General features: G+C 60.2%; 1 protein-coding gene across 1 annotated transcript; it reads left to right on the forward strand.

Moving 5' to 3' along the window:
- On the forward strand, positions 1-21,580 carry PIK3C2B (phosphatidylinositol-4-phosphate 3-kinase catalytic subunit type 2 beta). The gene is made up of 32 exons (XM_079327479.1): positions 1-892; positions 1,384-1,484; positions 1,640-1,794; positions 2,718-2,838; positions 4,831-4,942; positions 5,448-5,527; positions 5,976-6,039; positions 6,791-6,937; positions 7,294-7,327; positions 9,378-9,573; positions 11,457-11,579; positions 12,595-12,762; positions 13,226-13,337; positions 13,417-13,559; positions 14,958-15,146; positions 15,239-15,332; positions 15,419-15,513; positions 16,225-16,405; positions 16,850-16,957; positions 17,046-17,138; positions 17,648-17,777; positions 17,965-18,101; positions 18,190-18,359; positions 18,685-18,841; positions 18,932-19,041; positions 19,537-19,738; positions 19,818-19,942; positions 20,020-20,137; positions 20,315-20,396; positions 20,490-20,596; positions 20,680-20,808; positions 20,888-21,580. The coding sequence occupies exons 1-32, from the start codon at positions 35-37 to the stop codon at positions 21,074-21,076; spliced, it is 4,830 nt and encodes a 1,609-aa protein (XP_079183605.1). The 5' UTR covers positions 1-34; the 3' UTR covers positions 21,077-21,580.
- Positions 21,581-21,655: the final 75 nt, after the last annotated feature.

The raw sequence follows: 21,655 nt of genomic DNA on the forward strand, positions 1-21,655 counted from the left end.
TCCCAATGCCTCTCTCCTGACCCAGCCCAGCAGGATGTCGGGCTCTCGGGGCCCCGGCGAGCAGTGGCCGGCGCTGGAGTCGGTGGGGCTGAGCCGCACGGAGCTGGCGCTGGCCGAGGCGCTGCAGATGGAATACGACGCCCTGTCCCGGCTGCGGCAGGACAAGGAGGAGAGCAGGGCCAGGAAGGAGCAGCTCCAGGAGCGCCCCCTCATCTCCTGGGACGACCCCCTGGACAGGAACGGCAGCGCCGGCATCAAAGCGGCGCGGGGGCTCTCGGGCTCCGACCCCGCGCTCTGCCGCCCCGCCGCCCCCGAGGGTCCCCAAGTGCCACCGGGGCCCAGCACGGGGCAGCAGTGGGGGAAGGGCCCCCTGAGCGGGGATTACCTGTTCATCCTCGAGGGCTCCCAGCGGGATTTCCTCGGGGAGCCCCTCAATGGTTCCCAGCCCCACAATGGCGGCGGTTCCCCCAAAAAACTCTCGCCGCCCCCTCTGCCCCCCCGGCACCCGCTGTGGGGCTGTCCCGAGGGTGGCCAGCGCTCGGGGAAGGCGTCCCCGCTGTCCCCAAAGGGTCAGAGCCAGCCCAGGGACATCAACATGTTCTCAGTGGCTCAGGACAAACTTTTGGGGCGCCGCATCTCTCAGGAGGATCCCTACGGCGTGGACGCCATCACCTGCCTCAACCTCAAATCCACCTACGAGTCCGAGGCGCTGCTGGAAAACTCCCGGGGCTGGAAGGAAGGCAGGAGCATCCTGGAGAAGGAATCCAGCGGGAAGCCGGTGGCACGGAGCAAGACCATGCCCCCCCAGGTGCCCCCACGGGCCTGTGGAGCCCGGGCGGGCAACAGGAAGAACCTGGCGGGCAGCAGGAACCGCAGGATCTCCGTGGAGCCAGTGAGAGGATGCGGCTGCTGGGGTTGGGATTGGGGCAAGGATGGAGCTGGGGGCTTGGAGCTGGGGTGTCCCAAAGCTGGGGTGTCCTTCTGGGTGGATTCTCCTTGTCCTGTCCTCGTGGCTCCATGAAATGTTGTGTGGGATGTAGGAAGAGCCATCCAAGCATGGAGACATCCCATAAACCTGTCCAAAACCCAAAACTGCAGGTTGTGAGAGCCAGACCTGCCCAGATCCCCAAAAACTGAAGGTCCCAAGAGCCAAACTTGTCCAAAACTGAAGAGCTCATAAACTAGACCTATCCAGAACTCCAAAAACTGAAGGTCCCATGGGCCAGGTCTCCCCTGAATCCCCAAACCTAGGATGAATCCAACCCTGGGATGAATCTGCCGTTTCCAGAGGGGTTGGATCCTGCAGCTGGGTTCCAGTGACCCCTGTGGGGGTGTGGGGTCCGGGGGTGGCCCCAGGTGACAGGCTCGTGTCCTGCCCCACAGGTGGCTCCCCGGCCACACTCCTTGGCCAATGGCTACGAGCTCTTTGAGGTGTCTGAGGAGCGGGACGAGGAGGTGGCCGCCTTCTGTCACATGCTGGACGTGTGAGTACCCAAAACAGCCCCAAAACAACCCTAAAGGGCTGCAGGGCCACCCTGAGGTGGGTCAGGGCCACCCAAAGGGGTTCAGTGATTTTTGGGGTGGGGACACCCCTGAAATCCCTCTCGATTTTCCCCCCTGAGCCCCCCTGCTCCCGCAGGCTGCGCTGCAGCTCGGGCACCGAGGATTACCCGGGCACGGGGCTGGTGTGGAGCGCCGTGAGCCGCAGCCCCGAGCAGCTGGGCCAGGGCGTCAGCCTGAAGGTGACGGTGCTGGGCGAGAGCCTGAGGGAGCCTCTGACCTTCACCTGCGACTGTGAGCGCCAGCACAGCTGGGACAGCGCCAGTTCCGGCATTCCCAAAGAGCCCGCTCTTCCCAGGGCTCCTGCCAGGCCACTGTTCCATCATTGCACCATCCCACCATTCCATCATTCCACCATTCCCACCATTCCATCATTGCACCATTCCCACCGTTCCATCATTGCAACATTCCCACCATTCCATCATTCCACCATTCCCACCGTTCCATCATTCCACCATTCCCACCGTTCCATCATTGCACCATTCCACCATTCCATCATTCCACCATTCCCACCATTCCATCATTGCACCATCCCACCATTCCATCATTCCACCATTCCCACCATTCCATCATTGCACCATCCCACCATTCCCACCATTCCCACCATTGCACTATCCCACCATTCCACCATTCCATCATTGTACCATCCCACTATCCCACCATTATACCATCCCACCATTGCACCATTGCACCATCCCATCATTCCATCATTCCACTGTTCCCACCATTATACCATTGCACCATCCCACCATTCCACCATTCCATCATTGCACCATCCCACTCTCCCACCATTCCCACCATTGCACCATCCCATCATCCCACCATTCCCCCATTCCATCATTCCCCCATTTCCACCATTATGCCATCCCACCATCCCTCTATTCTACCATTCCAGCATTCCACCATTCCATCATTCCCACCACTCCCAGTGTTCCACCATTCCCACCATTCCATCATCCCACCATTCCATCATTCCACCATTCCCACCATTCCCACCATTATACCATCCCATCATTCCATCATTCCACCATTCCCACCATCCCACCATTCCCTTATTCCCACCATTGCACCATTCCCACCTTTCCACCATTCCATCATCCCCACCATTCCCAGAATTCCCAGAATTCCTGGAATTCCCAAGGTTTTGTGTCCCCCAGGCTCCTCCACCGTGGACCTGCTCATTTACCAGGCCCTGTGCTACACCCACGACGAGCTCGGCGCCGTCGACGTCGACGATTTCCTGCTCAAAATCTGTGGCCTGGAGGAATTCCTGCAGAAGTGAGCAGCCCTGGGGAAAGCAGGGGGGAAAATGGAGGAAAAAGCAGGGGAAAAATGGGGAAAACAGGGGGAAAAAACAGGGAAAAAATGGGGGAGAAAACCAGGGAAAAAATGGGGGAAAAAATGGAAATAAACAGGGAAAAAAATGGAAATAAACAGGGGAAAAATGGGGAAAAAGTGGAAATAAATATGGAAAAAATGGGGAAAAAATGGAAAACCAGGGAAACCTCGGTTCAGGGCCACCTCGAGAGGGTGTCAGGGCTGCCCTGAGGGGTTCAGGACACCCAAAGGGGCTGTTCCCAAAGGTGCCCAGGTGTGTACAGATGTGCCCAGCTGGGCACAGCAGCCCTGGGGAGCTCAGAGCTGCCAGGGCTGGGTCCATCCAGCTGTGGGCTGGCATTCCCAAAGGAATGATCCCTCTTTTCCAGCAGGGAGCAGCCCCCAAAGGACATTTCCCTGCTCCTCTTGGAGCACAAAGCCCCTTTGTGGCTGATCTTTTCTAAGGAGATGCTGGAGGTGCCAAAATCCTCCCAGCAGAGCCAGGAGAGCCCTGGAGCTCTGCTCAGCTCCCTGAGCTGCTGCCATGGAATTCCCGTGGGATTTATCCAGGCTCAGGCAGCTCCTTGTGCCCAGAGCCAGTGAAGGAAAAGGGGCAGGATGGCATTCCCAGCTCCAGAATTCCCTGGCATTCCCAGCTCCAGAATTCTCCTCATCACTCCCAGCTCCAGGGTTCTCCTGTCATTCCCAGATCCAGAATTCCCTCTGTCACTCTGTTCCAAGGTCCCCCTGTCACTCCCAGCTCCAAGGTTTTGTCATTCCCAGTTCCAAGGTTCTCTCTATCACCTCCAGCTCCAAGGTTCTTCCTGCCACTCCCAGCTCCAAGGTTCACCCCAATCCCACCAAGGTTCACCCCAATCAGCAACCTGAACCCCTCAGATCCCTGCCCTGGTTCACCCCAATCCCATTCCCAGCACCCTGAACCCCTCAGATCCGTGCCCTGGTTCACCCTAATCCCACTCTCAGCACCCTGAACCCCTCAGATCCCTGCCCTGGTTCACCCCAATCCCATTCCCAGCACCCTGAACCCCTCAGATCCCTGCCCTGGTTCACCCCAATCCCACTCCCAGCACCCTGAACCCCTCAGATCCCTGCCCTGGTTCACCCCAATCCCACTCCCAGCACCCTGAACCCCTCAGATCCCTGCCCTGGTTCATCCCAATCCCACCCCAGCACCCTGAACCCCTCAGATCCCTGCCCTGGTTCACCCCAATCCCATTCCCAGCACCCTGAACCCCTCAGATCCTAGTCCTGGTTCACCCCAATCCCACTCCCAGCACCCTGAACCCCTCAGATCCCTGTCCTGGTTCACCCCAATCCCATTCCCAGCACCCTGAACCCCTCAGATCCCTGCCCTGCTTCCCACGGATCCCTGGGCAGGTCCTGGCAGGCTGAGCTCCTCCACACCCAGAGGGGAAGGAGGGAAAACAATTCCTCATTCTCCACCTTTCCTGGTGCCACAAAGGTCCCTGTGCAGGACCCTGAGCCCCTGCCAGGGCTGCCTGGCTGTGGGATTTCAGCATAGGACACTCCAGGAGTGATTTTTGGGTACTCCAGGAGGGATTTTGGGGTGTGGGATGAGCTCTCCCTGCATGTTTTGCATTTTGGAGTTCATCCAGCCCTGCAGGAAGTTCAACCTTGCTCTGAGCCCATCCCAAAGGTGCCTGGCTGTGGGATTTTGGGATGGGGCATTCCAGGAGGGATTTTGGGGCACTCAGGTAGGATTTTAGGGTACCCAGGTAGGATTTTGGGGTGTGGGATCAGCCTGTGGGGCTGTCCCTTCATCTTGGACAGCCACGAGTTCACCCAGCCCTGCAGGCAGTCCAGCCACACTGGGAGCCTCAGCCAAGGCTGCCTGGCCAAGGATTTGGGGATTTTTGGGCAGCCAGGAGGGGTTTTGGGGTGTGGGGTGAGCCCGTGGCCCTGTCCCTGCAGCAAACAGGCGCTGGGCAGCCACGAGCACATCCAGCAGTGCAGGAAATTCGACAGAGAAATCCGACTGCAGCTGCTGCGGAGAGAGGGGGTGCGCGGGGAGCTGGCACGCACGGTGGGTGAGGGGCAGGCTGGGGACACCTGCCTGGGCTGGGGACACCTCCCTGGGGTCAGGGTCACCTCCCTGGACTGGGGACACCTCCCTGGACTGGGGACACCTGCCTGGGGTCAAGGTCACCTCCCTGGGACACCTCCCTGGGCTGGGGGACACCTCCCTGGACTGGGGACACCTCCCTGGGCTGGGGACACCTGCCTGGGGTCAAGGTCACCTCCCTGGGACACCTCCCTGGGGTGGGGGACACCTCCCTGGGCTGGGGACACCTCCCTGGGGTCAAGGTCAGTTCCCTGGGACCCCTCCCTGGGCTGGGGGACATCTCCCTGGGGTCAATGTCACCTCCCTGGGACACTGGGGGTCAGTGTCAGCTCCCTGGGCTCAGTGTCACCTCCCTGGGGTCAGTGTCACCTCCCTGGGGTCTGTGTCACCTCCCTGGGGCCGGTGTCACCTCCCTGGGGCCGGTGTCACCTCCCTGCAGCCCCGCTCAGCCTCTGTGTGTCCCCAGGCCAGCGATGACCGCAGCCCCTCCACCCTGAACCACCACATCCACCTGCAGGAGCGACCCATCAAACACACCATCAGCAGGTAGGGCTGGGGACACGGTGCCACTGTCACCAGTTCACACCTGGGGGGCACACAGTGGCACTGTCCCCATGTGCCCACCCAGGGGAACTGTCCCCACGTGTCCCCAGGTGGGACTGTCCCTGTGCCCTCGTGTTCCCTGTCTGGGGCTGAGTGCTGTCCCCATGTGTCCCCTCATGTCCCTGGCCATGCTGAGCACTGTCCCCTGTCCCCTCGTGTCCCCTCATGTCCCTGGCCATGCTGAGCACTGTCCCCTGTCCCCTCGTGTCCCCTCGTGTCCCTGGCCATGCTGAGCACTGTCCCCTGTCCCCACATATTCCCTCATGTCCCCTCATGTCCCCTTGTGTCCCTGGCCATGCTGAGTGCTGTCCCCTGTCCCCACATGTCCCCACGTGTCCCCATGTGTCCCTGGTGTCCCTGGCCATGCTGAGCACTGTCCCCTGTCCCCCAGGCAGGCCCTGAGCCTCCTCTTTGACACCTTCCACAACGAGGTGGACGCGTTCCTGGCGGCCGAGGTGAGGCCAGAGCTGCTTTTGGGGGGTTTTGGGGGATCTTGGGGGTTTTGGGGGGTTTTGGGGTCACTTTGCTTTCGCTGTGGATTCCTTCCTCTTTTCCTTATGGCATTGTGTGTCAGAGAGAAGCCAGGAATCCTGGAAAAACCACAGAGGGAAGGGATCCATAAGGATTATCCATCCCATCCCCATCCCCATCCCCATCCCCATCCCCATCCCCATCCCCATCCCCATTCCCATCCCCATTCCCATTCCCCATTCCTCATTCCCCATCCCCATCCCCATTCCCCATTCCTATCCCCATTCCCATTCCCATCCCCATTCCCATCCCCATCCCCATTCCTCATTCCCATCCCCATTCCCATTCCCATTCCCATTCCCATCCCCATTCCCATCCCCATCCCCATCCCCATTCCCATCCCCATCCCCATCCCCATTCCCATCCCATTCCCATCCTCATCCCCATTCCCATCCCCATCCCCATTCCTCATTCCCATCCCCATTCCCATTCCCATTCCCATCCCCATTCCCATCCTCATCCCCATTCCCATCCCCATCCCCATTCCCATTCCCAGTGCCCACAACCCTCCAAGAAAAGGACATTTCCCCCTAAAATCCACCTAAAAAAAAATGGGAAAACAGTGAAACCACAGCACAAATCTCTTCATTCCCACACCGGGCGTGCGCCAAGGACCAGCCCAGCCCTGCTGGGTTTTTGGGGGTCCCACTGCAGCCCCTCTCCTCCCCCTGGCAGGGAGATTTTCCCCTGAAAGCTGAGCGGGTGATCCAGTCAGTCATGGCCATCTGCAACGCCCTGGCAGCCGTGGAATCCCAGGAAATCACAGCTGCCCTCAACCAGATGCCGCCCTGCCCGTCCCGAATGCAGCCCAAAATCCAGAAGGTGAGCCAGGGGCACCTGCAGGGCTGGGGGAATTCAGCCAGGAGATGAGAGAGAGGGGGGAAAAAATGGTCACATCTGGTTCTTTTCCCCCCTTCCACCACGTGGAAAATCTGTGAATAGCCTGGATCTGGCAGCCTGGGGTGGTTATGTAAAATAAATAAATCTGCCTTGGCAGCACTGGGATGGAGCTCAGGGGTTTCTTGTGGTTTCTTTTTTTTTTTTTTTTTTTTTTGTGGTTTCACTTTTTTTCCCCTGTGGTTTCACTTTTTTTTTTTTTTTTTTTTTTGGTGGTTTCTCCTTTTCTGTGTGTGTGGGGTTTTTTGTTGCTTTTTTTTTCTTCTTCTTTCTCTCTACAGGATCCAAATGTTCTGGCCAAGAGGGAAAATCGAGGTATTTCTCTTCTCCTGCTCTCCTTTCTGGGCTCAAGTTCATGGTGCTTTTCATCTCCAAGCCCCTCCTCCTCCCCCTTCAATTCTTGAGGCCAAAAAACGAGTTGGAAACCGGTCTGGTTAAAGGGAAAAAAAAAAAAAGGGAGAATTTTGGGGGGTGTTGTTCCTCCTGTTGAACTCCAAATGGGAAACCTGGAATTGCTCTTACTCCAAATGGCAAATTTGGAATTCCCCCTGTCATTAATTCATCCCTGGGTGGGGGAGAAGCAGCGCAGGGGTCCCAAATTCAGATTTGAGGGATGGATCCCTGAGGGATTCATGGATCTCTGAGGGATTGAGGGACCCTTGAAGGATTGGGGGATCCCTGAGGGGTTGATGGATCTGTGAGGGATTGAGGGATCCTTGAGGGACTCATGGATTTGCAAGGGATTGATGGGTTTCTAAGGGATTGATGGATCCATGAGGGATTGATGGATCTGTAAGAGACTGATGGATCCCTGTGCTTGTTTCCCTGAGGGACTTATGGAGCCCTGTCCTTGATTTCCTGAGGGACTGATGGATCCCTGAGGGACTGAGGGATCCCTGCCCCTGTTTCCCTGAAGGATTGATGGATCCTTGAGGGACTGACAGATCCCTGTCCTTATTGGATCCTTGAGGGAGTGATAAATCCCTGACACGTTTCCCTGAGGCTCTGACAGATCCCTGAGGGACTGACTGACAGATCCCTGTCCCTATTGGATCCCTCAGGGACTGAAAGATCACCATCCCTATTTCCCTGAAGGATTGACAGATCCCTGTCCCTGAGAGATCCCTGTCCCTACTGGATCTCTGAGGAACTGACAGATCCCTGATCCTATTTCCCTGAGGGACTGACAGATCCCTGTCCCTATTGGATCCCTGAGGCTCTCATGGATCTTTGCCCCTTTCCCTGAAGGATTGACAGATCCTCGTCCCTGTTGGATCCCTGAGTCTCTGACAGATCCCTGTCCCTGACAGATCCCTGAGGCTCTGACAGATCCCTGTCCCTGTTGGATCCCTGTTCCTGATGGATCCCTATCCCTGTTGGATCCCTGAGGCTCTGACAGATCCTTGTCCTTGTTTCCCTGAAGGATTGACAGATCCCTGTCCCTATTTGATCCCTGAGGCTCTGACAGATCCCTGTCCCTGACGGATTCCTGTCCCTGTTGGATCCCTGAGGGACTGATGGATCCCTGTCCCTGACAGATCCCTGAGGCTCTGACAGATTCCTGAGGCTCTGACAGATCCCTGTCCCTATTGGATCCCTGTCCCTGATGGATCCCTGTCCCTGACGGACCCCTGTCCCTATTGGATCACTGTCCCTATTGGATCCCTGTCCCTGATGGATCCCTGTCCCTGACGGATCCCTGTCCCTATTGGATCCCTGTCCCTGACGGATCCCTGTCCCTATTGGATCACTGTCCCTATTGGATCCCTGTCCCTGACGGATCCCTGTCCCTGATGGATCCCTGTCCCTGACGGATCCCTGTCCCTATTGGATCCCTGTCCCTGACGGATCCCTGTCCCTATTGGATCACTGTCCCTATTGGATCCCTGTCCCTGATGGATCCCTGTCCCTGACGGACCCCTGTCCCTATTGGATCACTGTCCCTATTGGATCCCTGTCCCTGATGGATCCCTGTCCCTATTGGATCCCTGTCCCTGATGGATCCCTGTCCCTGACGGATCCCTGTCCCTATTGGATCCCTGTCCCTGACGGATCCCTGTCCCTATTGGATCCCTGTCCCTGATGGATCCCTGTCCCTGACGGATCCCTGTCCCTGATGGATCCCTGTCCCTGATGGATCCCTGTCCCTGACGGATCCCTGTCCCTGATGGATCCCTGTCCCTGTTGGATCCCTATCCCTGTTGGATCCCTATCCCTATTGGATCCCTGTCCCTGATGGATCCCTATCCCTATTGGATCCCTATCCCTATTGGATCCCTATCCCTATTGGATCCCTATCCCTATTGGATCCCTATCCCTATTGGATCCCCAAGCCTCTACCAGATCCCTTCCCTGTTTCCCTCAGAGAGGATCGTGGAGAGCCTCACGGCCGCCATCCTCAACCTGGTGGAGCTCTACTGCAGCACCTTCAACGCCGATTTCCAGCCGGCGGCTCCCGGCAGCCGCGCGCTGGGCGGGGCGCGGGAGGCGCGGCTGCTCAGCTGCCCGCTGGCCTTCACCGTCTACGCCACCCACCGCATCCCCATCACCTGGGCCGCCAGGTGAGCGCTCACCTGGGCGCCCCCCGCGGGCTCTTGGCACCCCAGGAATTCCCGGGAACGGTGGCTTGGTGAAATCGGGGTTGTCCGAGTGGAGGGTGTGGTAGGGAAGGGGTGTGGGGTGTCTTGAGTGGGGAGGGATTGAGGATTTCAGCTCATGGGGTGTTCTGAAGTGCCACAGAGTGGCTGGGAATGGTGGAGACCCCAAAATCCCACTGTGTTCCTGGGAATGCTGGACACCCCAAAATCCCAAGCATGTTCCTGGGAATGCTGGACACTCCAAAATCCCAGCATGTTCCTGGGAATGCTGGCACTGGTACAGCCCAAAATCCCACCATGTGTCTGGGACTCCCCAAAATCCCACTGTGTGTCTGGGATTCCCCAGAATCCCAGAGTGTTCCTGGGAATGTTGAACACCCCAGAATCCCACTGTGTTCCTGGGAATGTTGGACGCCCCAAAATCCCAGAATGTTCCTGGGATTGCTGGCACTGGGACACCCCCAAATCCCACCATGTTCTTGGGAATGTTGGCACTGGGACATCTCAAAATCCCAGCACATTCCTGGGAGCGCTGGACACCCCAAAATCCAATTGTGTGTGTGGGACACCCCAAAATCTCAGTGTGTTCCCTGGGACAGTGGACACCCCAAAATCCCATTGTGTGTGTGTGGCCCCCCAAAATCCCAGTGTGTTCCCGAGAACAGTGGACACCCCAAAATCCCATTGTGTGTGTGGGACACCCCAAAATCTCAGTGTATTCCCAGGAACTCTGAAAACCCCAAAATCCCATTGTGTGTCTGGGACACCCCAAAATCCCAACATCTTTCCGGGAACTCTGGACACCCCCAAAATCCCACCCTGTGTCTGGGACACCCCAAAATCCCCGCCTGCTCCCCGGAGCGCTGGCACTGCCATGCAGGGCAGGATGTCGCAGCACTCGGCTCATCCCGAGGCCACCCGGGGGAGGTGACAGATGGCCCCACGCGGCGTGGCCCCTTTGTTCCTGCTCCTCCGTGCCCGTGCCCGGCGCGGGGGGACCGGGAGGGGACCGGGAGGGGACCGGGGGGTGGCGACAGCGGCGCCGGCAGAGCCGCCCCGCCGGGGACCCCTCGCCTTTGTCCTTGTCCTTAATGTATTCCCCTTGGTGAGTGGCTCCGAACAAAGCGGCAGAGCCTGGGAAATGCCGCCAGCCCCTGACCCCCGCGCCCCCCGGCCCTGCCCGGATTGTCGCAGCCCCGCCCGGATTGTCGCAGCCCTGCCCCGATTGTCGCTCGGCACCTGCCGCACGGCAGGGCCCCCCCGTGTGCCGGAATGCGCCGTGCCATATGGCGCTGGGGACATCGCAGGGGGGGAAATGTCCCCGTTCTGTCCCCCTTTCCCATCCTCGCGGCAGATTTTGGGGTTCTCGTAGCCCTTTTCCCAACCTCGGGGAAGGATTTTGGGGCTCAGGTGACCCCATCACCCCTTTCCCATCCTCGAGGAAGGATTTAGGGGTTCCCATTACCCTGGTAAAGCTCCACCCCTTTTCTCATCATCAGGGCAAGATTTTGGGGTTCTTGTAGTCCAGGTAAACCCTCTCACCCTTTTCCCATCGTCGAGACAAGATTTAGGGATTCTGGTGATCTGGGTAAAGCCCTGCCCCCTCTTCCATCCTGGGGGAAGGATTTAGAGTTTCTCCTGGCCCTGATAAAGCTCCACTCCTTTTCCCATCCTTGGGGAAAGATTTTGGAGTCCTAGTGGTCCAGGTAAAGCCCCCTCCCACCCCTTTTCCATCCTCAGGGCAGGATTTAGGGTCTCCAGTGATCTGGGTAAACTGTCTCACCCCTTTCCCACCCTCAGGGCAGGATTTAGGGGTTCACCCAGCTCATCTGGTGTTTTCCTCACAGCTATGAAGATTTCTACCTCTCGTGCTCCCTCAGCCACGGCGGGAAGGAGCTGTGCAGCCCCCTGCTCACCAGGAAGGCCCACGTCTACAAATACCTCTTCCACCTCATTATTTGGGACCAGCAGTAAGGCCATGGCGTGGGCACAGGGGTCCCATGCCCACCCACACTGCCTTCATCATCCTCACCATCCTCCTCTCCTCCTCTGCTCCGTCCCGAGTTGTTTCGTTGGTTTTTTTTTGGGTGCTGGAAGTTTTTGTGTCACTCCCTGGGAATAGCAACGCCCAGGAAAGGGGATCTGCTCCCAGAATAGCTCTGGGAGCAGGCAGGGAGGCCATGCCTGGCATCCCCACGGCCCGGGGGGGGTGGGGAAGGGCCGGGGTAATTTTAGAAGGCAGCGGTGCCCCAAGGACAGGGGCCCGGCGGGACGGCGAGCACGGCGAGCCCGGGGATCCTTCCTCTTGCTGCGGGATGTAGCTGCCAGCCCGAGCTCCCTGGGAGTGCAGGAGAGGAATCCCAGCCCCGGGGTCCCACGGGCTTGTGGGGCAAGGTCAGTGCCCGGCGGGGTGTCCGTGCAGGGCCCTGTCCCCGTGGTCACCTTGGCGGGACAGAGAGAGCAGCCGGGATCCCGGAGCTGGGGCAGCAGCAGCTGGGTGTGCCCAGACCTGTGGGGTGTGAGGGGCTGCCAGGGGCTGCCTGGGACTGGTAGGGACAGCCAGGGACACCCTGGTGCCAGCAGCAAAGCCAGCTGTGGGGCTGGCATCTCCTGGGGCATCCAAAGGAGGGGATGGGAGAGTGTGTCCCTGGCACCCCAAGTACATCCCTGGCACCCTGAGCCTGTCCCTGGCACCCTGAGCCTGTCCCCATCACCCTGAGCCTATACCCATCATCCTGAGCCTGTCCCCATCACCCCAAGCCCATCCCTATCACCCTGAGCCCATGCCCATCACCCCAAACTCATCCCCATCACCCCAAGCCCATCCCCATCACCCTGAGCCCTTCCCCATCACCCTGAGCCCATCCCCATCACCCTGAGCCCATCCCCATCACCCCAAGCCCATCCCCAGCACCCCGAGCCCATCCCCATCACCCCAAGCTCATCCCCATCACCCCGAGCCCATTCCCAGCCTCTCTCCTGCAGGATCTGCTTCCCAGTGCAGGTGAACCGGCTGCCCAGGGAGACCCTGCTCAGTGTCACCCTCTTTGCTGTGCCTGTGCCACCCCCAGGCAGCTCCTCTGACACCAGCAAGCAGCGCCGGGTCCCCGAGGCCCTGGGCTGGGTCACCACCCCCCTCTTCAACTTCAGGCAGTACGTGGGGTGTGCCAGCACCCTGGGCACAGGGAGGGGCTGGGCTGGCATCCCTGGGGGGCACAGGAGGGTCCCCAATGCCATGGAGTCACCAGAACCTTGGGATCCCCAGTGCTGTGGGGTCCCCAGGACCTTGGGCACAGGGAGGGGCTGGGCTGGAATCTCTGGGTGGGGGGCACAGGAAGGTCCCCAGTGCTGTGGGGTCTCCAGGACCTTGGGCACAGTGAGGGGCTGGGCAGGCATCCCAGGGGGACTCCAACACCTTGGTGTCCCCAATGCTGTGGGGTCCCCAGAACCTCGGGGTCCCCAACACCTCAGTGCCCCAATGCTGTGGGGTCCCCAGTGCCTCAGTGTCCCCAGAACCTCGATGTCCCCCGTGCTGTGGGGTCCCCAGTGCCTCAGCTCAGCACCAGCAGTGGTGCCACCCTCGTGCCCCCCTGGTGCCACCCTCTGTCCCCCCCAGGGTCCTGACCTGCGGGCGGAAGCTCCTGGGCTTGTGGCCGGCGACTCAGGACAACTCCAGGGCCAGGTCGAGTGCCCCAAACTTCAACCAGCCCGACAGCGTCATCCTGCAGGTACATCCTGGCATTCCAGGGGTGCAGTCCCCCCCAAAACCCCACCTGGGGGTCTCCTCACCCTCTGCCTCTGCCCCAGATCGACTTCCCCACCTCAGCCTTCGAGGTGAAGTTCACCAACCCGCCCGCGGCCGAGAGCAGCCCCAGGTACGAGTTCGGCAGCCTGGGGGAGGAGGACCAGCGCCAGCTGCGGGAGGCCATGCAGAAAAAATCCCTTTATTGGTAAAGGAATAAACCCAGGGTTGGCACTATCCTGCTCGGGGGGGACAGTGGTGACACCCCTCATGGGACACAGGGGGTGTCTGAGGGTCCCTCCAGGGCTGGGGTTGTCTGGAGCTGGGTGGTTCTGCCGTGCTCTGCCCTCCCTGTTGTCCCTCTCCTTGGGGACAGCTGAGCAGGGACAGGCTGGAGCTGTCGGGGGGATCGGGTGTCAGCAGCTGTGCAGAGAGGGGGGGCTCGGCCAGCGGGGCTGGATGGGGGTCCTGGGACAGCCAGGGACAGCTCAGTCCCCCCTGGGGGACCCCAGGACTGTGTCCTGCTGTCCCTCAGCCTCTCCTTTCCAGGGGTGGGGCCAGGTGGGGATGCAGGGAGGGCTCAGGGGTTTATTTGGGTTCCAATAAAAGGTGGGGACAGGGGGGACACACCCCCCATCCTGCCAGCCCCATTCTGTCCATGCACAGTGAGGCACAGGGATGTCACCTCCCTGACCTTCTGTGTGTTTTGGGGTCACAGGGATGCCACCTCCCAATCCTGCCAACCCCATTTTATCCATGCACAGTGAGGCACAGGGATGTCACTTCCCTGACCTTTCCTGTGTTTTGGGGTCACGGGGGTGCCACTTCCTCACCCTCCCACCACCACCTCACCTGTGCCTCGCTGTCCCTCATGCTGTCCCCGTGTCCCCATGTCCCCGTGTCCTTCTGTCCCTGTGTCCCTGTGTCCCCTTGTCCCTGTATCACCATGTCCCCATATCCCCATGTCCCCATATCCCCATGTCCCCGTGTCCCCATATCCCCGTGTCCCCGTGTCCCCATATCCCCGTGTCCCCATATCCCCATGTCCCCGTGTCCCCATATCCCCGTGTCCCCCATATCCCCATGTCCCCGTGTCCCTGTGTCACCGTGTCCCCATATCCCCATGTCCCCATGTCCCTGTGTCTCTCTGTAATCCCCGTGTCCCCGTGTCCCCATATCCCCGTGTCCCCGTGTCCCCATGTCCCCGTGTCCCTGTGTCTCTCTGGAATCCCTGTGTCCCCATATCCCCATGTCCCTGTGTCACCGTGTCCCCATGTCCCCATGTCCCTGTGTCCCTGTGTCTCTCTGTAATCCCCGTGTCCCCATGTCCCCGTGTCCCCATATCCCCGTGTCCCCGTGTCCCTGTGTCCCCGTGTCCCCGTGTCCCTATGTCCCCATATCCCCATATCCCCATGTCCCTGTGTCTCTCTGTAATCCCCGTGTCCCCATATCCCTGTGTCCCCATGTCCCCATATCCCCATGTCCCCATGTCCCCATATCCCCATGTCCCCATGTCCCCATGTCCCTGTGTCTCTCTGTAATCCCCGTGTCCCCATGTCCCCGTGTCCCCATATCCCCGTGTCCCCGTGTCCCCGTGTCCCCGCAGGCTGACGGACGCTGACCGGCAGCTGCTCTGGGAGAAGCGCCACCACTGCCACGCGTCCCCCGGCGCCCTGCCCATGCTGCTGGCCAGTGCCCCCAGCTGGGACTGGGGCTGCCTGCCCGACATCTACGCCCTGCTCAGCCACTGGAGCTCCATGAGCCACCAGGACGCCCTGGGGCTGCTGCACGCCACGTAAGCCACCCGTGATGGGCTGTGGGGACACCTTGTCCCGTGTGGTGGTGGCAGGAGGACGCTGTCACCCCATGGACGTGTCCTGGCCGCAGGTTCCCTGACCAGGAGGTGAGGAGGACGGCCGTGCAGTGGATTGATTCCATCTCGGACACGGAGCTGCTGGATTACCTGCCCCAGCTGGTCCAGGTGAGTGGACACACTGGGATGTGCCATGGGGGGTGCACTGTGGTGCCACTGTGTCCCTGTGACACTGTCCCCTGTCCCCTGTGCAGGCCCTGAAGTACGAGTGTTACCTGGACAGTCCCCTGGTGCGCTTCCTCATGAAGAGAGCCATCTGTGACCTGAAGATCACCCACTACTTCTTCTGGTGGGTCTGGGGGCTGTGGGACATCCTGAGCCTGTCCTGAGCCCGTGTGTCCCCAAACTGAGGGACATCCTGAGCCTGTCCTGAGCCCGTGAGTCCCCAAACCGAAGGACACCCCAAGCCTGTCCTGAGCCCACATGTCCCCAAACTGAAGGACACCCTGAGCCTGTCCTGAGCCCACGTGTCCCCAAACCAAGGAACACCCCGAGCCTGTCCTGAGCCCACGTGTCCCCAAACTGAGGGACACCCTGAGCCTGTCCTGAGTCCCCAAACTGAAGGACACCCCAAGCCTGTCCTGAGCCCGCGTATCCCCAAACCAAGGAACACTCCAAGCCTGTCCTGACCCCACATGTCCCCAAACTGAAGGACACCCCGAGCCTGTCCTGACCCCGCATGTCCCCAAACCGAGGAACACCCCAAGCCTGTCCTGACCCGCCATGTCCCCAAACTGAAGGACACCCCGAGCCTGTCCTGAGCCCACATGTCCCCAAACTGAAGGACACCCTGAGCCTGTCCTGAGCCCACGTGTCCCCAAACTGAAGGACACCCTGAGCCTGTCCTGAGCCCGCGTGTCCCCAAACCAAGGAACACTCCGAGCCTGTCCTGACCCCACATGTCCCCAAACTGAAGGACACCCTGAGCCTGTCCTGAGCCCACATGTCCCCAAACTGAAGGACACCCTGAGCCTGTCCTGAGCCCGCGTGTCCCCCGCAGGCTGCTGAAGGATGGCCTCAAGGACTCGCAGTTCAGTATCCGGTACCAGTACCTGCTGGCGGCGCTGCTGTGCTGCTGCGGGAAGGGGCTGCGCGAGGAGTTTGACCGGCAGTGCCTGCTGGTCAGCACGCTGGCCAGGCTGGCGCAGCAGGTCCGGGACGCCACCCCGTCCACCCGCCAGGTGGGTGCTGCTGCTGGCAGGGGTGCAGGGGTGCTGGGTGCCAGTCCCACACTCACACATCCTATCACATGCCTGGCTTGTCCCGTCGCGTTCCTGCGCTGTCCTGTGTCCACCCTGGGTTTTGCCCCATGCTAACCCCTTCCCATGCCCATCTCTCTCTATCCATGGCCACCGTGTTCCTTGCTCATCCCATCCCATGGATCCCACCCCATCCCACCCCATCCAATCCCACCCCGTTCCATTCCATTCCATTCCATTCCATGGATCCCATCCCATCCCATGGATCCCATCCCATCCCATCCCACTCCATTCCATCCCATCCCATGGATCACATCCCATTCCATTCCATCCCATCCCATGGATCACATCCCATTCCATTCCATTCCATCCCATCCCATCCCATGGATCCCATCCCATCCCATGGATCCCATTCCTGCCCCACAGGGGATCCTGCGTGAGGGGCTGGAGGATGTGGCTCAGTTCTTCAAGGCCCACGGCTCGTGCCGGCTCCCGCTCAGCCCCAGCCTGCTGGTCAAGGGCATCGTGCCCCGGGTGAGTGCCCAGCCCGGGGGTCTCTGGGGGCTCCTCTGCCCAAGCCCAGCTCACCCTGACCACCTGCCCTCCCTCCTTCCCACGGCAGGACTGCTCCTACTTCAACTCCAACGCCGTCCCGCTGAAGCTCTCCTTCCAGAACGTGGATCCTCTAGGGGAGAACATCCGCGTCATCTTCAAGGTGAGCCTGGGTCCTTTGGGAATGCCAAACCCTGGCACAGCCCTCTGAGACTCCCCCTGCTCTGGGCTCCGAGGGCTCTTCCTGCCTCTGGTGGCTCTGGGGGCTCTGGTGGCTGTTCCCTGGCTCTGGTGGCCCTGATGGTTCTTCCCTGGCTCTGATGGCTTTGGTGGCTCTTCCCCTGGTCCTGGTGGCTTGTGCCTGGCCCTGATGGTTCTCCCCTAGCTCTGAGGATTCTTCCCTGGCTCTGAGGGCTCTTCCCTGGCTTTTTTGGCTCTTCCCCTGGCTCTCATGGTTCTCCCCTGGCTCTGGTGGCTCTGATGGCTCGTCCCTGGCCCTGGTGGTTCTCTGCTGGCTCTGGTGGTTTTCCCCTGACCCTGTTGGTTCTCCCCTGGTCCTGGTGGTTCTCCCCTGGTCCTGGTGGTTCTCCCCTGGCCCTGTTGGTTCTCTGCTGGCCCTGCTGGTTCTCCCCTGGCCCTGATGGCCCTGGTTGGTGGCTCTTGCCCCGGCAGTGTGGCGATGACCTGCGGCAGGACATGCTGACGCTGCAGATGATCCGCATCATGAACAAGATCTGGGTGCAGGAGGGGCTGGACATGCGCATGGTCATCTTCCGCTGCTTCTCCACCGGCCGTGGGCGGGGTGAGCCCGAATTTGGGTGTCCCCAGGGGTCACCAGGCTCTGGCTGGGGCTGGGGGTGGCTCAGGACATCCTGGGGTCAGATCCCACCTGTCACACAGGGCAGGGAGTGGTTGGGTTGGTGACAAAGAGGGGCAGGGTCGTGGTTTTTGGGGTTGGAAGGGTTTCACCACCCTGTCCCACCTGCCAGGCATGGTGGAGATGATCCCCAACGCCGAGACCCTGCGGAAGATCCAGGTGGAGCACGGCGTGACCGGCTCCTTCAAGGACCGGCCGCTGGCGGACTGGCTGCAGAAACACAACCCCAAGGAAGATGAATACGAGAAGGTGAGCAAGAACCTCCAGCTCCTCACATCCCCCATTCCAGGAACCTTCCTTCCCATCCTTTTTCTGTGCCCTTCCTCCTTCCTCACAGGCCGTGGAAAATTTCATCTACTCCTGCGCCGGCTGCTGCGTGGCCACCTACGTGCTGGGCATCTGTGACAGGCACAACGACAACATCATGCTCAAAACCACAGGCCACATGTTCCACATCGATTTCGGCAGGTTCCTGGGCCACGCCCAGATGTTTGGCAACATCAAGAGGTGAGAGAGGCCCCAGGGACCTCTGGGGGAAACTCCCTGTTCTTGTCCTGGTGGTGGGTGAACTCTCCTTGTCCTGGTGGTGGGTGACCCTTCCTTCTTCTTGTCCTGGTGATGGGTGACCCTTCCTTTTTCTTGTCCTGGTGGTGGGTGACCTCTCTCTGTCATCCCAATGGTGGCCACAGTGACCTCCCAATCTCCTTGTCCTGGTGGTGGGTGACCTCCCCTTCTTGTCCTGGTGGTGGGTGACCTCTCCCTCTCCATGTCCTGGTGGTCACCTTTCCCTCTCCTCATCCCTGCTCACTCTGTCCCTCCTGTCCCCCGGCAGGGACCGGGCGCCCTTTGTCTTCACCTCGGACATGGCGTACGTCATCAACGGCGGGGACAAACCCTCCAGCCGCTTCCACGACTTCGTGGACCTGTGCTGCCAGGCCTACAACCTGATCCGCAAGCACACCCACCTCTTCCTCAACCTGCTGGGGCTGGTGAGAGCTGGGGGTGCCACCAAATTCCCCTCAGCATGGCACGAGGGTCCCTTTGTCCCCTGTCCTCATCCCTGCCCTCATCCCTGCCAGATGCTGTCCTGTGGCATCCCCGAGCTCTCTGACCTGGAGGATCTCAAGTATGTCTACGACGCGCTGAGGCCCCAGGACACCGACGCTGATGCCACCACCTACTTCACCAGGTAGGGGACAAGGGTGGGTGACACCGCAGCGTCCCTCGGATGGTGGCACTGAGCGTGTTGCCTTTGGGAGCTGGAACAGAGATCACGCAGTTAGGGGAAATAAAATGGGTGTTTATTGAAAGGCCTGCAAAGGCCACACCCTGACAGTACCAGTGCCACAGTGTGGCCCCTGCCCTGCCTCAGTGGCTCCAAGATGGGAGTAAAAGAGGGCTTGGTCACATGATTTCACATTTTCATAGACTTCAGTCCATTTACATATAGCAGTCCACCATCCAATTAATAGTCTCAAATTGTAAGGTGTCCTCCTCCTATTCTCCTGGCTGGCCTGCCCTCCTCTTCTCACATTGTTTGTACTTTTGGTCTGGAGTCTGAAGAAACTGTCCTTGAGTCCATAGCTGGTATCGGACTATTTCGCCTTTATCAGTCTAAAGCACAACAGAAAGCACAACAGAAAACTTGGATCTTAAGGCATCAAGCTCACCCCGCTCGTTGCAGGTTGATCGAGTCCAGCCTGGGCAGCGTGGCCACCAAGCTCAACTTCTTCATCCACAACCTGGCTCAGATGAAGTTTGCGGGCTCGGAGGCGCGGCCCACGCTGTCCTTCGCGCCCCGCACGCACACCCTCAAAGCGTGCGGCCGCATCCGCGACGTCTTCCTCTGCCGCCACGAGCGGGTCTTCAACCCCAGCAAGGGCTACGTGAGTGGGGACAGCTGGGGACAGCGCCAGGCTGGGTTCAGGCTGTCCCCGTCCACCTCACGGTGCTGCCTCTCTGCAGACCTACGTGGTGAAGGTGCAGAGGGACAACCCGGGAGAGGTGACCTTCGTGCAGCGCACCTTCGAGGAGTTCCAGGAGCTGCACAACAAACTGCGCCTTCTCTTCCCCTCCTCGCTGCTGCCCAGGTAGCCCTGAGACCCCTGTGGACCTGCAGGGGCTCCCCAAAGCCCCCCAGGACCCTGCTGAGTGTTTGTCCCCGCAGCTTCCCCAGCAGGTTCGTCATCGGGCGCTCGCGGGGCGAGGCGGTGGCCGAGCGGCGCAAGGAGGAGCTCAACGGCTACATCTGGCACCTGATCCACGCCACCCCCGAGGTGGCAGAGGTGGGGACATGGGGTGGGGGCTGTGGGGAGGTGGGGACAGCGCCAGGGCCACCAGCGAGGTGGGGAAGTGCTTGGGGATGGCACAGCGTCGCTGTGTGCCCCACTGAGAGCAGTGGTTTTGAACAGCAGGGGTGTTGTCACCGTTGTCACCACTAATGTCACCTCCTGTCCACGCAGTGTGACCTCATCTACACCTTCTTCCACCCCCTGCCCCGGGATGAGAAGGCGGCTGGAACCAACCCGAGCCCGAAGCCAGCAGGTGGGGAAGGGGGGATTTTTGGGGAGTGATTTTAGGGGGTGTGGCAGGGAGGTGACATCAGGGGTGTCCCATCCCTCCTGTCCCCCTCTCCAGACGCCACGTGGGCTCGATCCTTGGGCAAGGTCGGCGGGGAGGTGAAACTCTCCATCTCCTACAAGAACAACAAGCTCTTCATCATGGTGATGCACATCCGAGGGCTGGTAGGAGCAGGGCACCCAGGGGAGCAGGGTGGGCGTGCTGTCCCCTCCCTGTGCTCACCACGTGTCCCCACTCGGTCCCACAGCCACCCCTACAGGACGGCAACGACCCCGACCCCTACGTCAAAACCTACCTGCTGCCCGACCCCCAAAAAACCACCAAGAGGAAAACCAAAGTGGCCCGAAAAACCTGCAATCCCACCTACAACGAGATGGTAGGCAGGGCTGGGATGGATTTGGGGTGTCCCCACGGCTGCTGGTGGCTGAGGGGTTTGTCCCCTTTGTGTCCCACAGCTGGTGTACGACGGGATCCCCCGGGGGGACCTGGAGCAGCGGGAGCTGCGGCTGAGCGTGCTGAGCGAGGAAGGATTTTGGGAGAACATCCTGCTGGGGGAGGTGGGAATTCGCCTCCGTGACCTGGACCTGGCCCAGGAGAAGATGGGCTGGTTCGCCCTGGGATCCCGTGGCCACGGCACCCTCTGAGTCCCCCGGGGACCCCCGGGTGTGTCCCCCAAAGGGCGCTGCCCAGGTGGCTTCTTTTTTAAGTTTACCTTGTGTCAAGGGAGCAACGCGGGGAGGGAGGGGCGCGGGGGGTTCGGGGGTTATTTCTTCCTTTGGGATATGCGTATTTTAATTTTTTTTAATAACGAGTAGCGTGAGCGCCGGGGCGGAGGGGAAGGGGGAGGTGGCGCAGGGAGGGGTTTGGGGTGTGTGGAAATCCCCTCCCACCCCTGGAATCGGGCAATTCCCACCGCGGGGAATTCGCTCCCAAAGGAGAGCGGCGTGTCGGGCTGCCCGTCCTGTGCCACCCTTGGTGTCCCCGTGCCCTGGGGACATCTGTGTCCCCCCCCGCCTGTCACCCGGCCCCGGGTGCGGGCTTGGTGCCTGTGGTGCTTTGTTTACAGCGACAGCTCCGTAAACGGAAATGTTTCTCAGGATCGAGAATAATTAACTTTAACCTTTATATTAAAAGTTTTAAATATTGGATCTGGTGGCAGTTGGGGCGTGGGGGTGGCTTGGATTAGCAAGGGTGGGAGAATTAGGAATCACCTGCCTCCTGCC

Source organism: Erithacus rubecula (genome assembly GCF_903797595.1).
Source record: "Erithacus rubecula genome assembly, chromosome: 26".
NCBI lineage: Eukaryota > Metazoa > Chordata > Aves > Passeriformes > Muscicapidae > Erithacus > Erithacus rubecula.

Excerpts from the sequence above, each read along its gene's own strand:
- PIK3C2B (XM_079327479.1), top strand. The coding sequence starts at position 35 with ATGTCGGGCTCTCGGGGCCCCGGCGAGCAGTGGCCGGCGCTGGAGTCG. Across the intron at positions 15,514-16,224 it reads ATCACCCACTACTTCTTCTG|GCTGCTGAAGGATGGCCTCA; the intron begins GTGGGTCTGGGG and ends TGTCCCCCGCAG. Across the intron at positions 17,778-17,964 it reads CTCCACCGGCCGTGGGCGGG|GCATGGTGGAGATGATCCCC; the intron begins GTGAGCCCGAAT and ends CCCACCTGCCAG.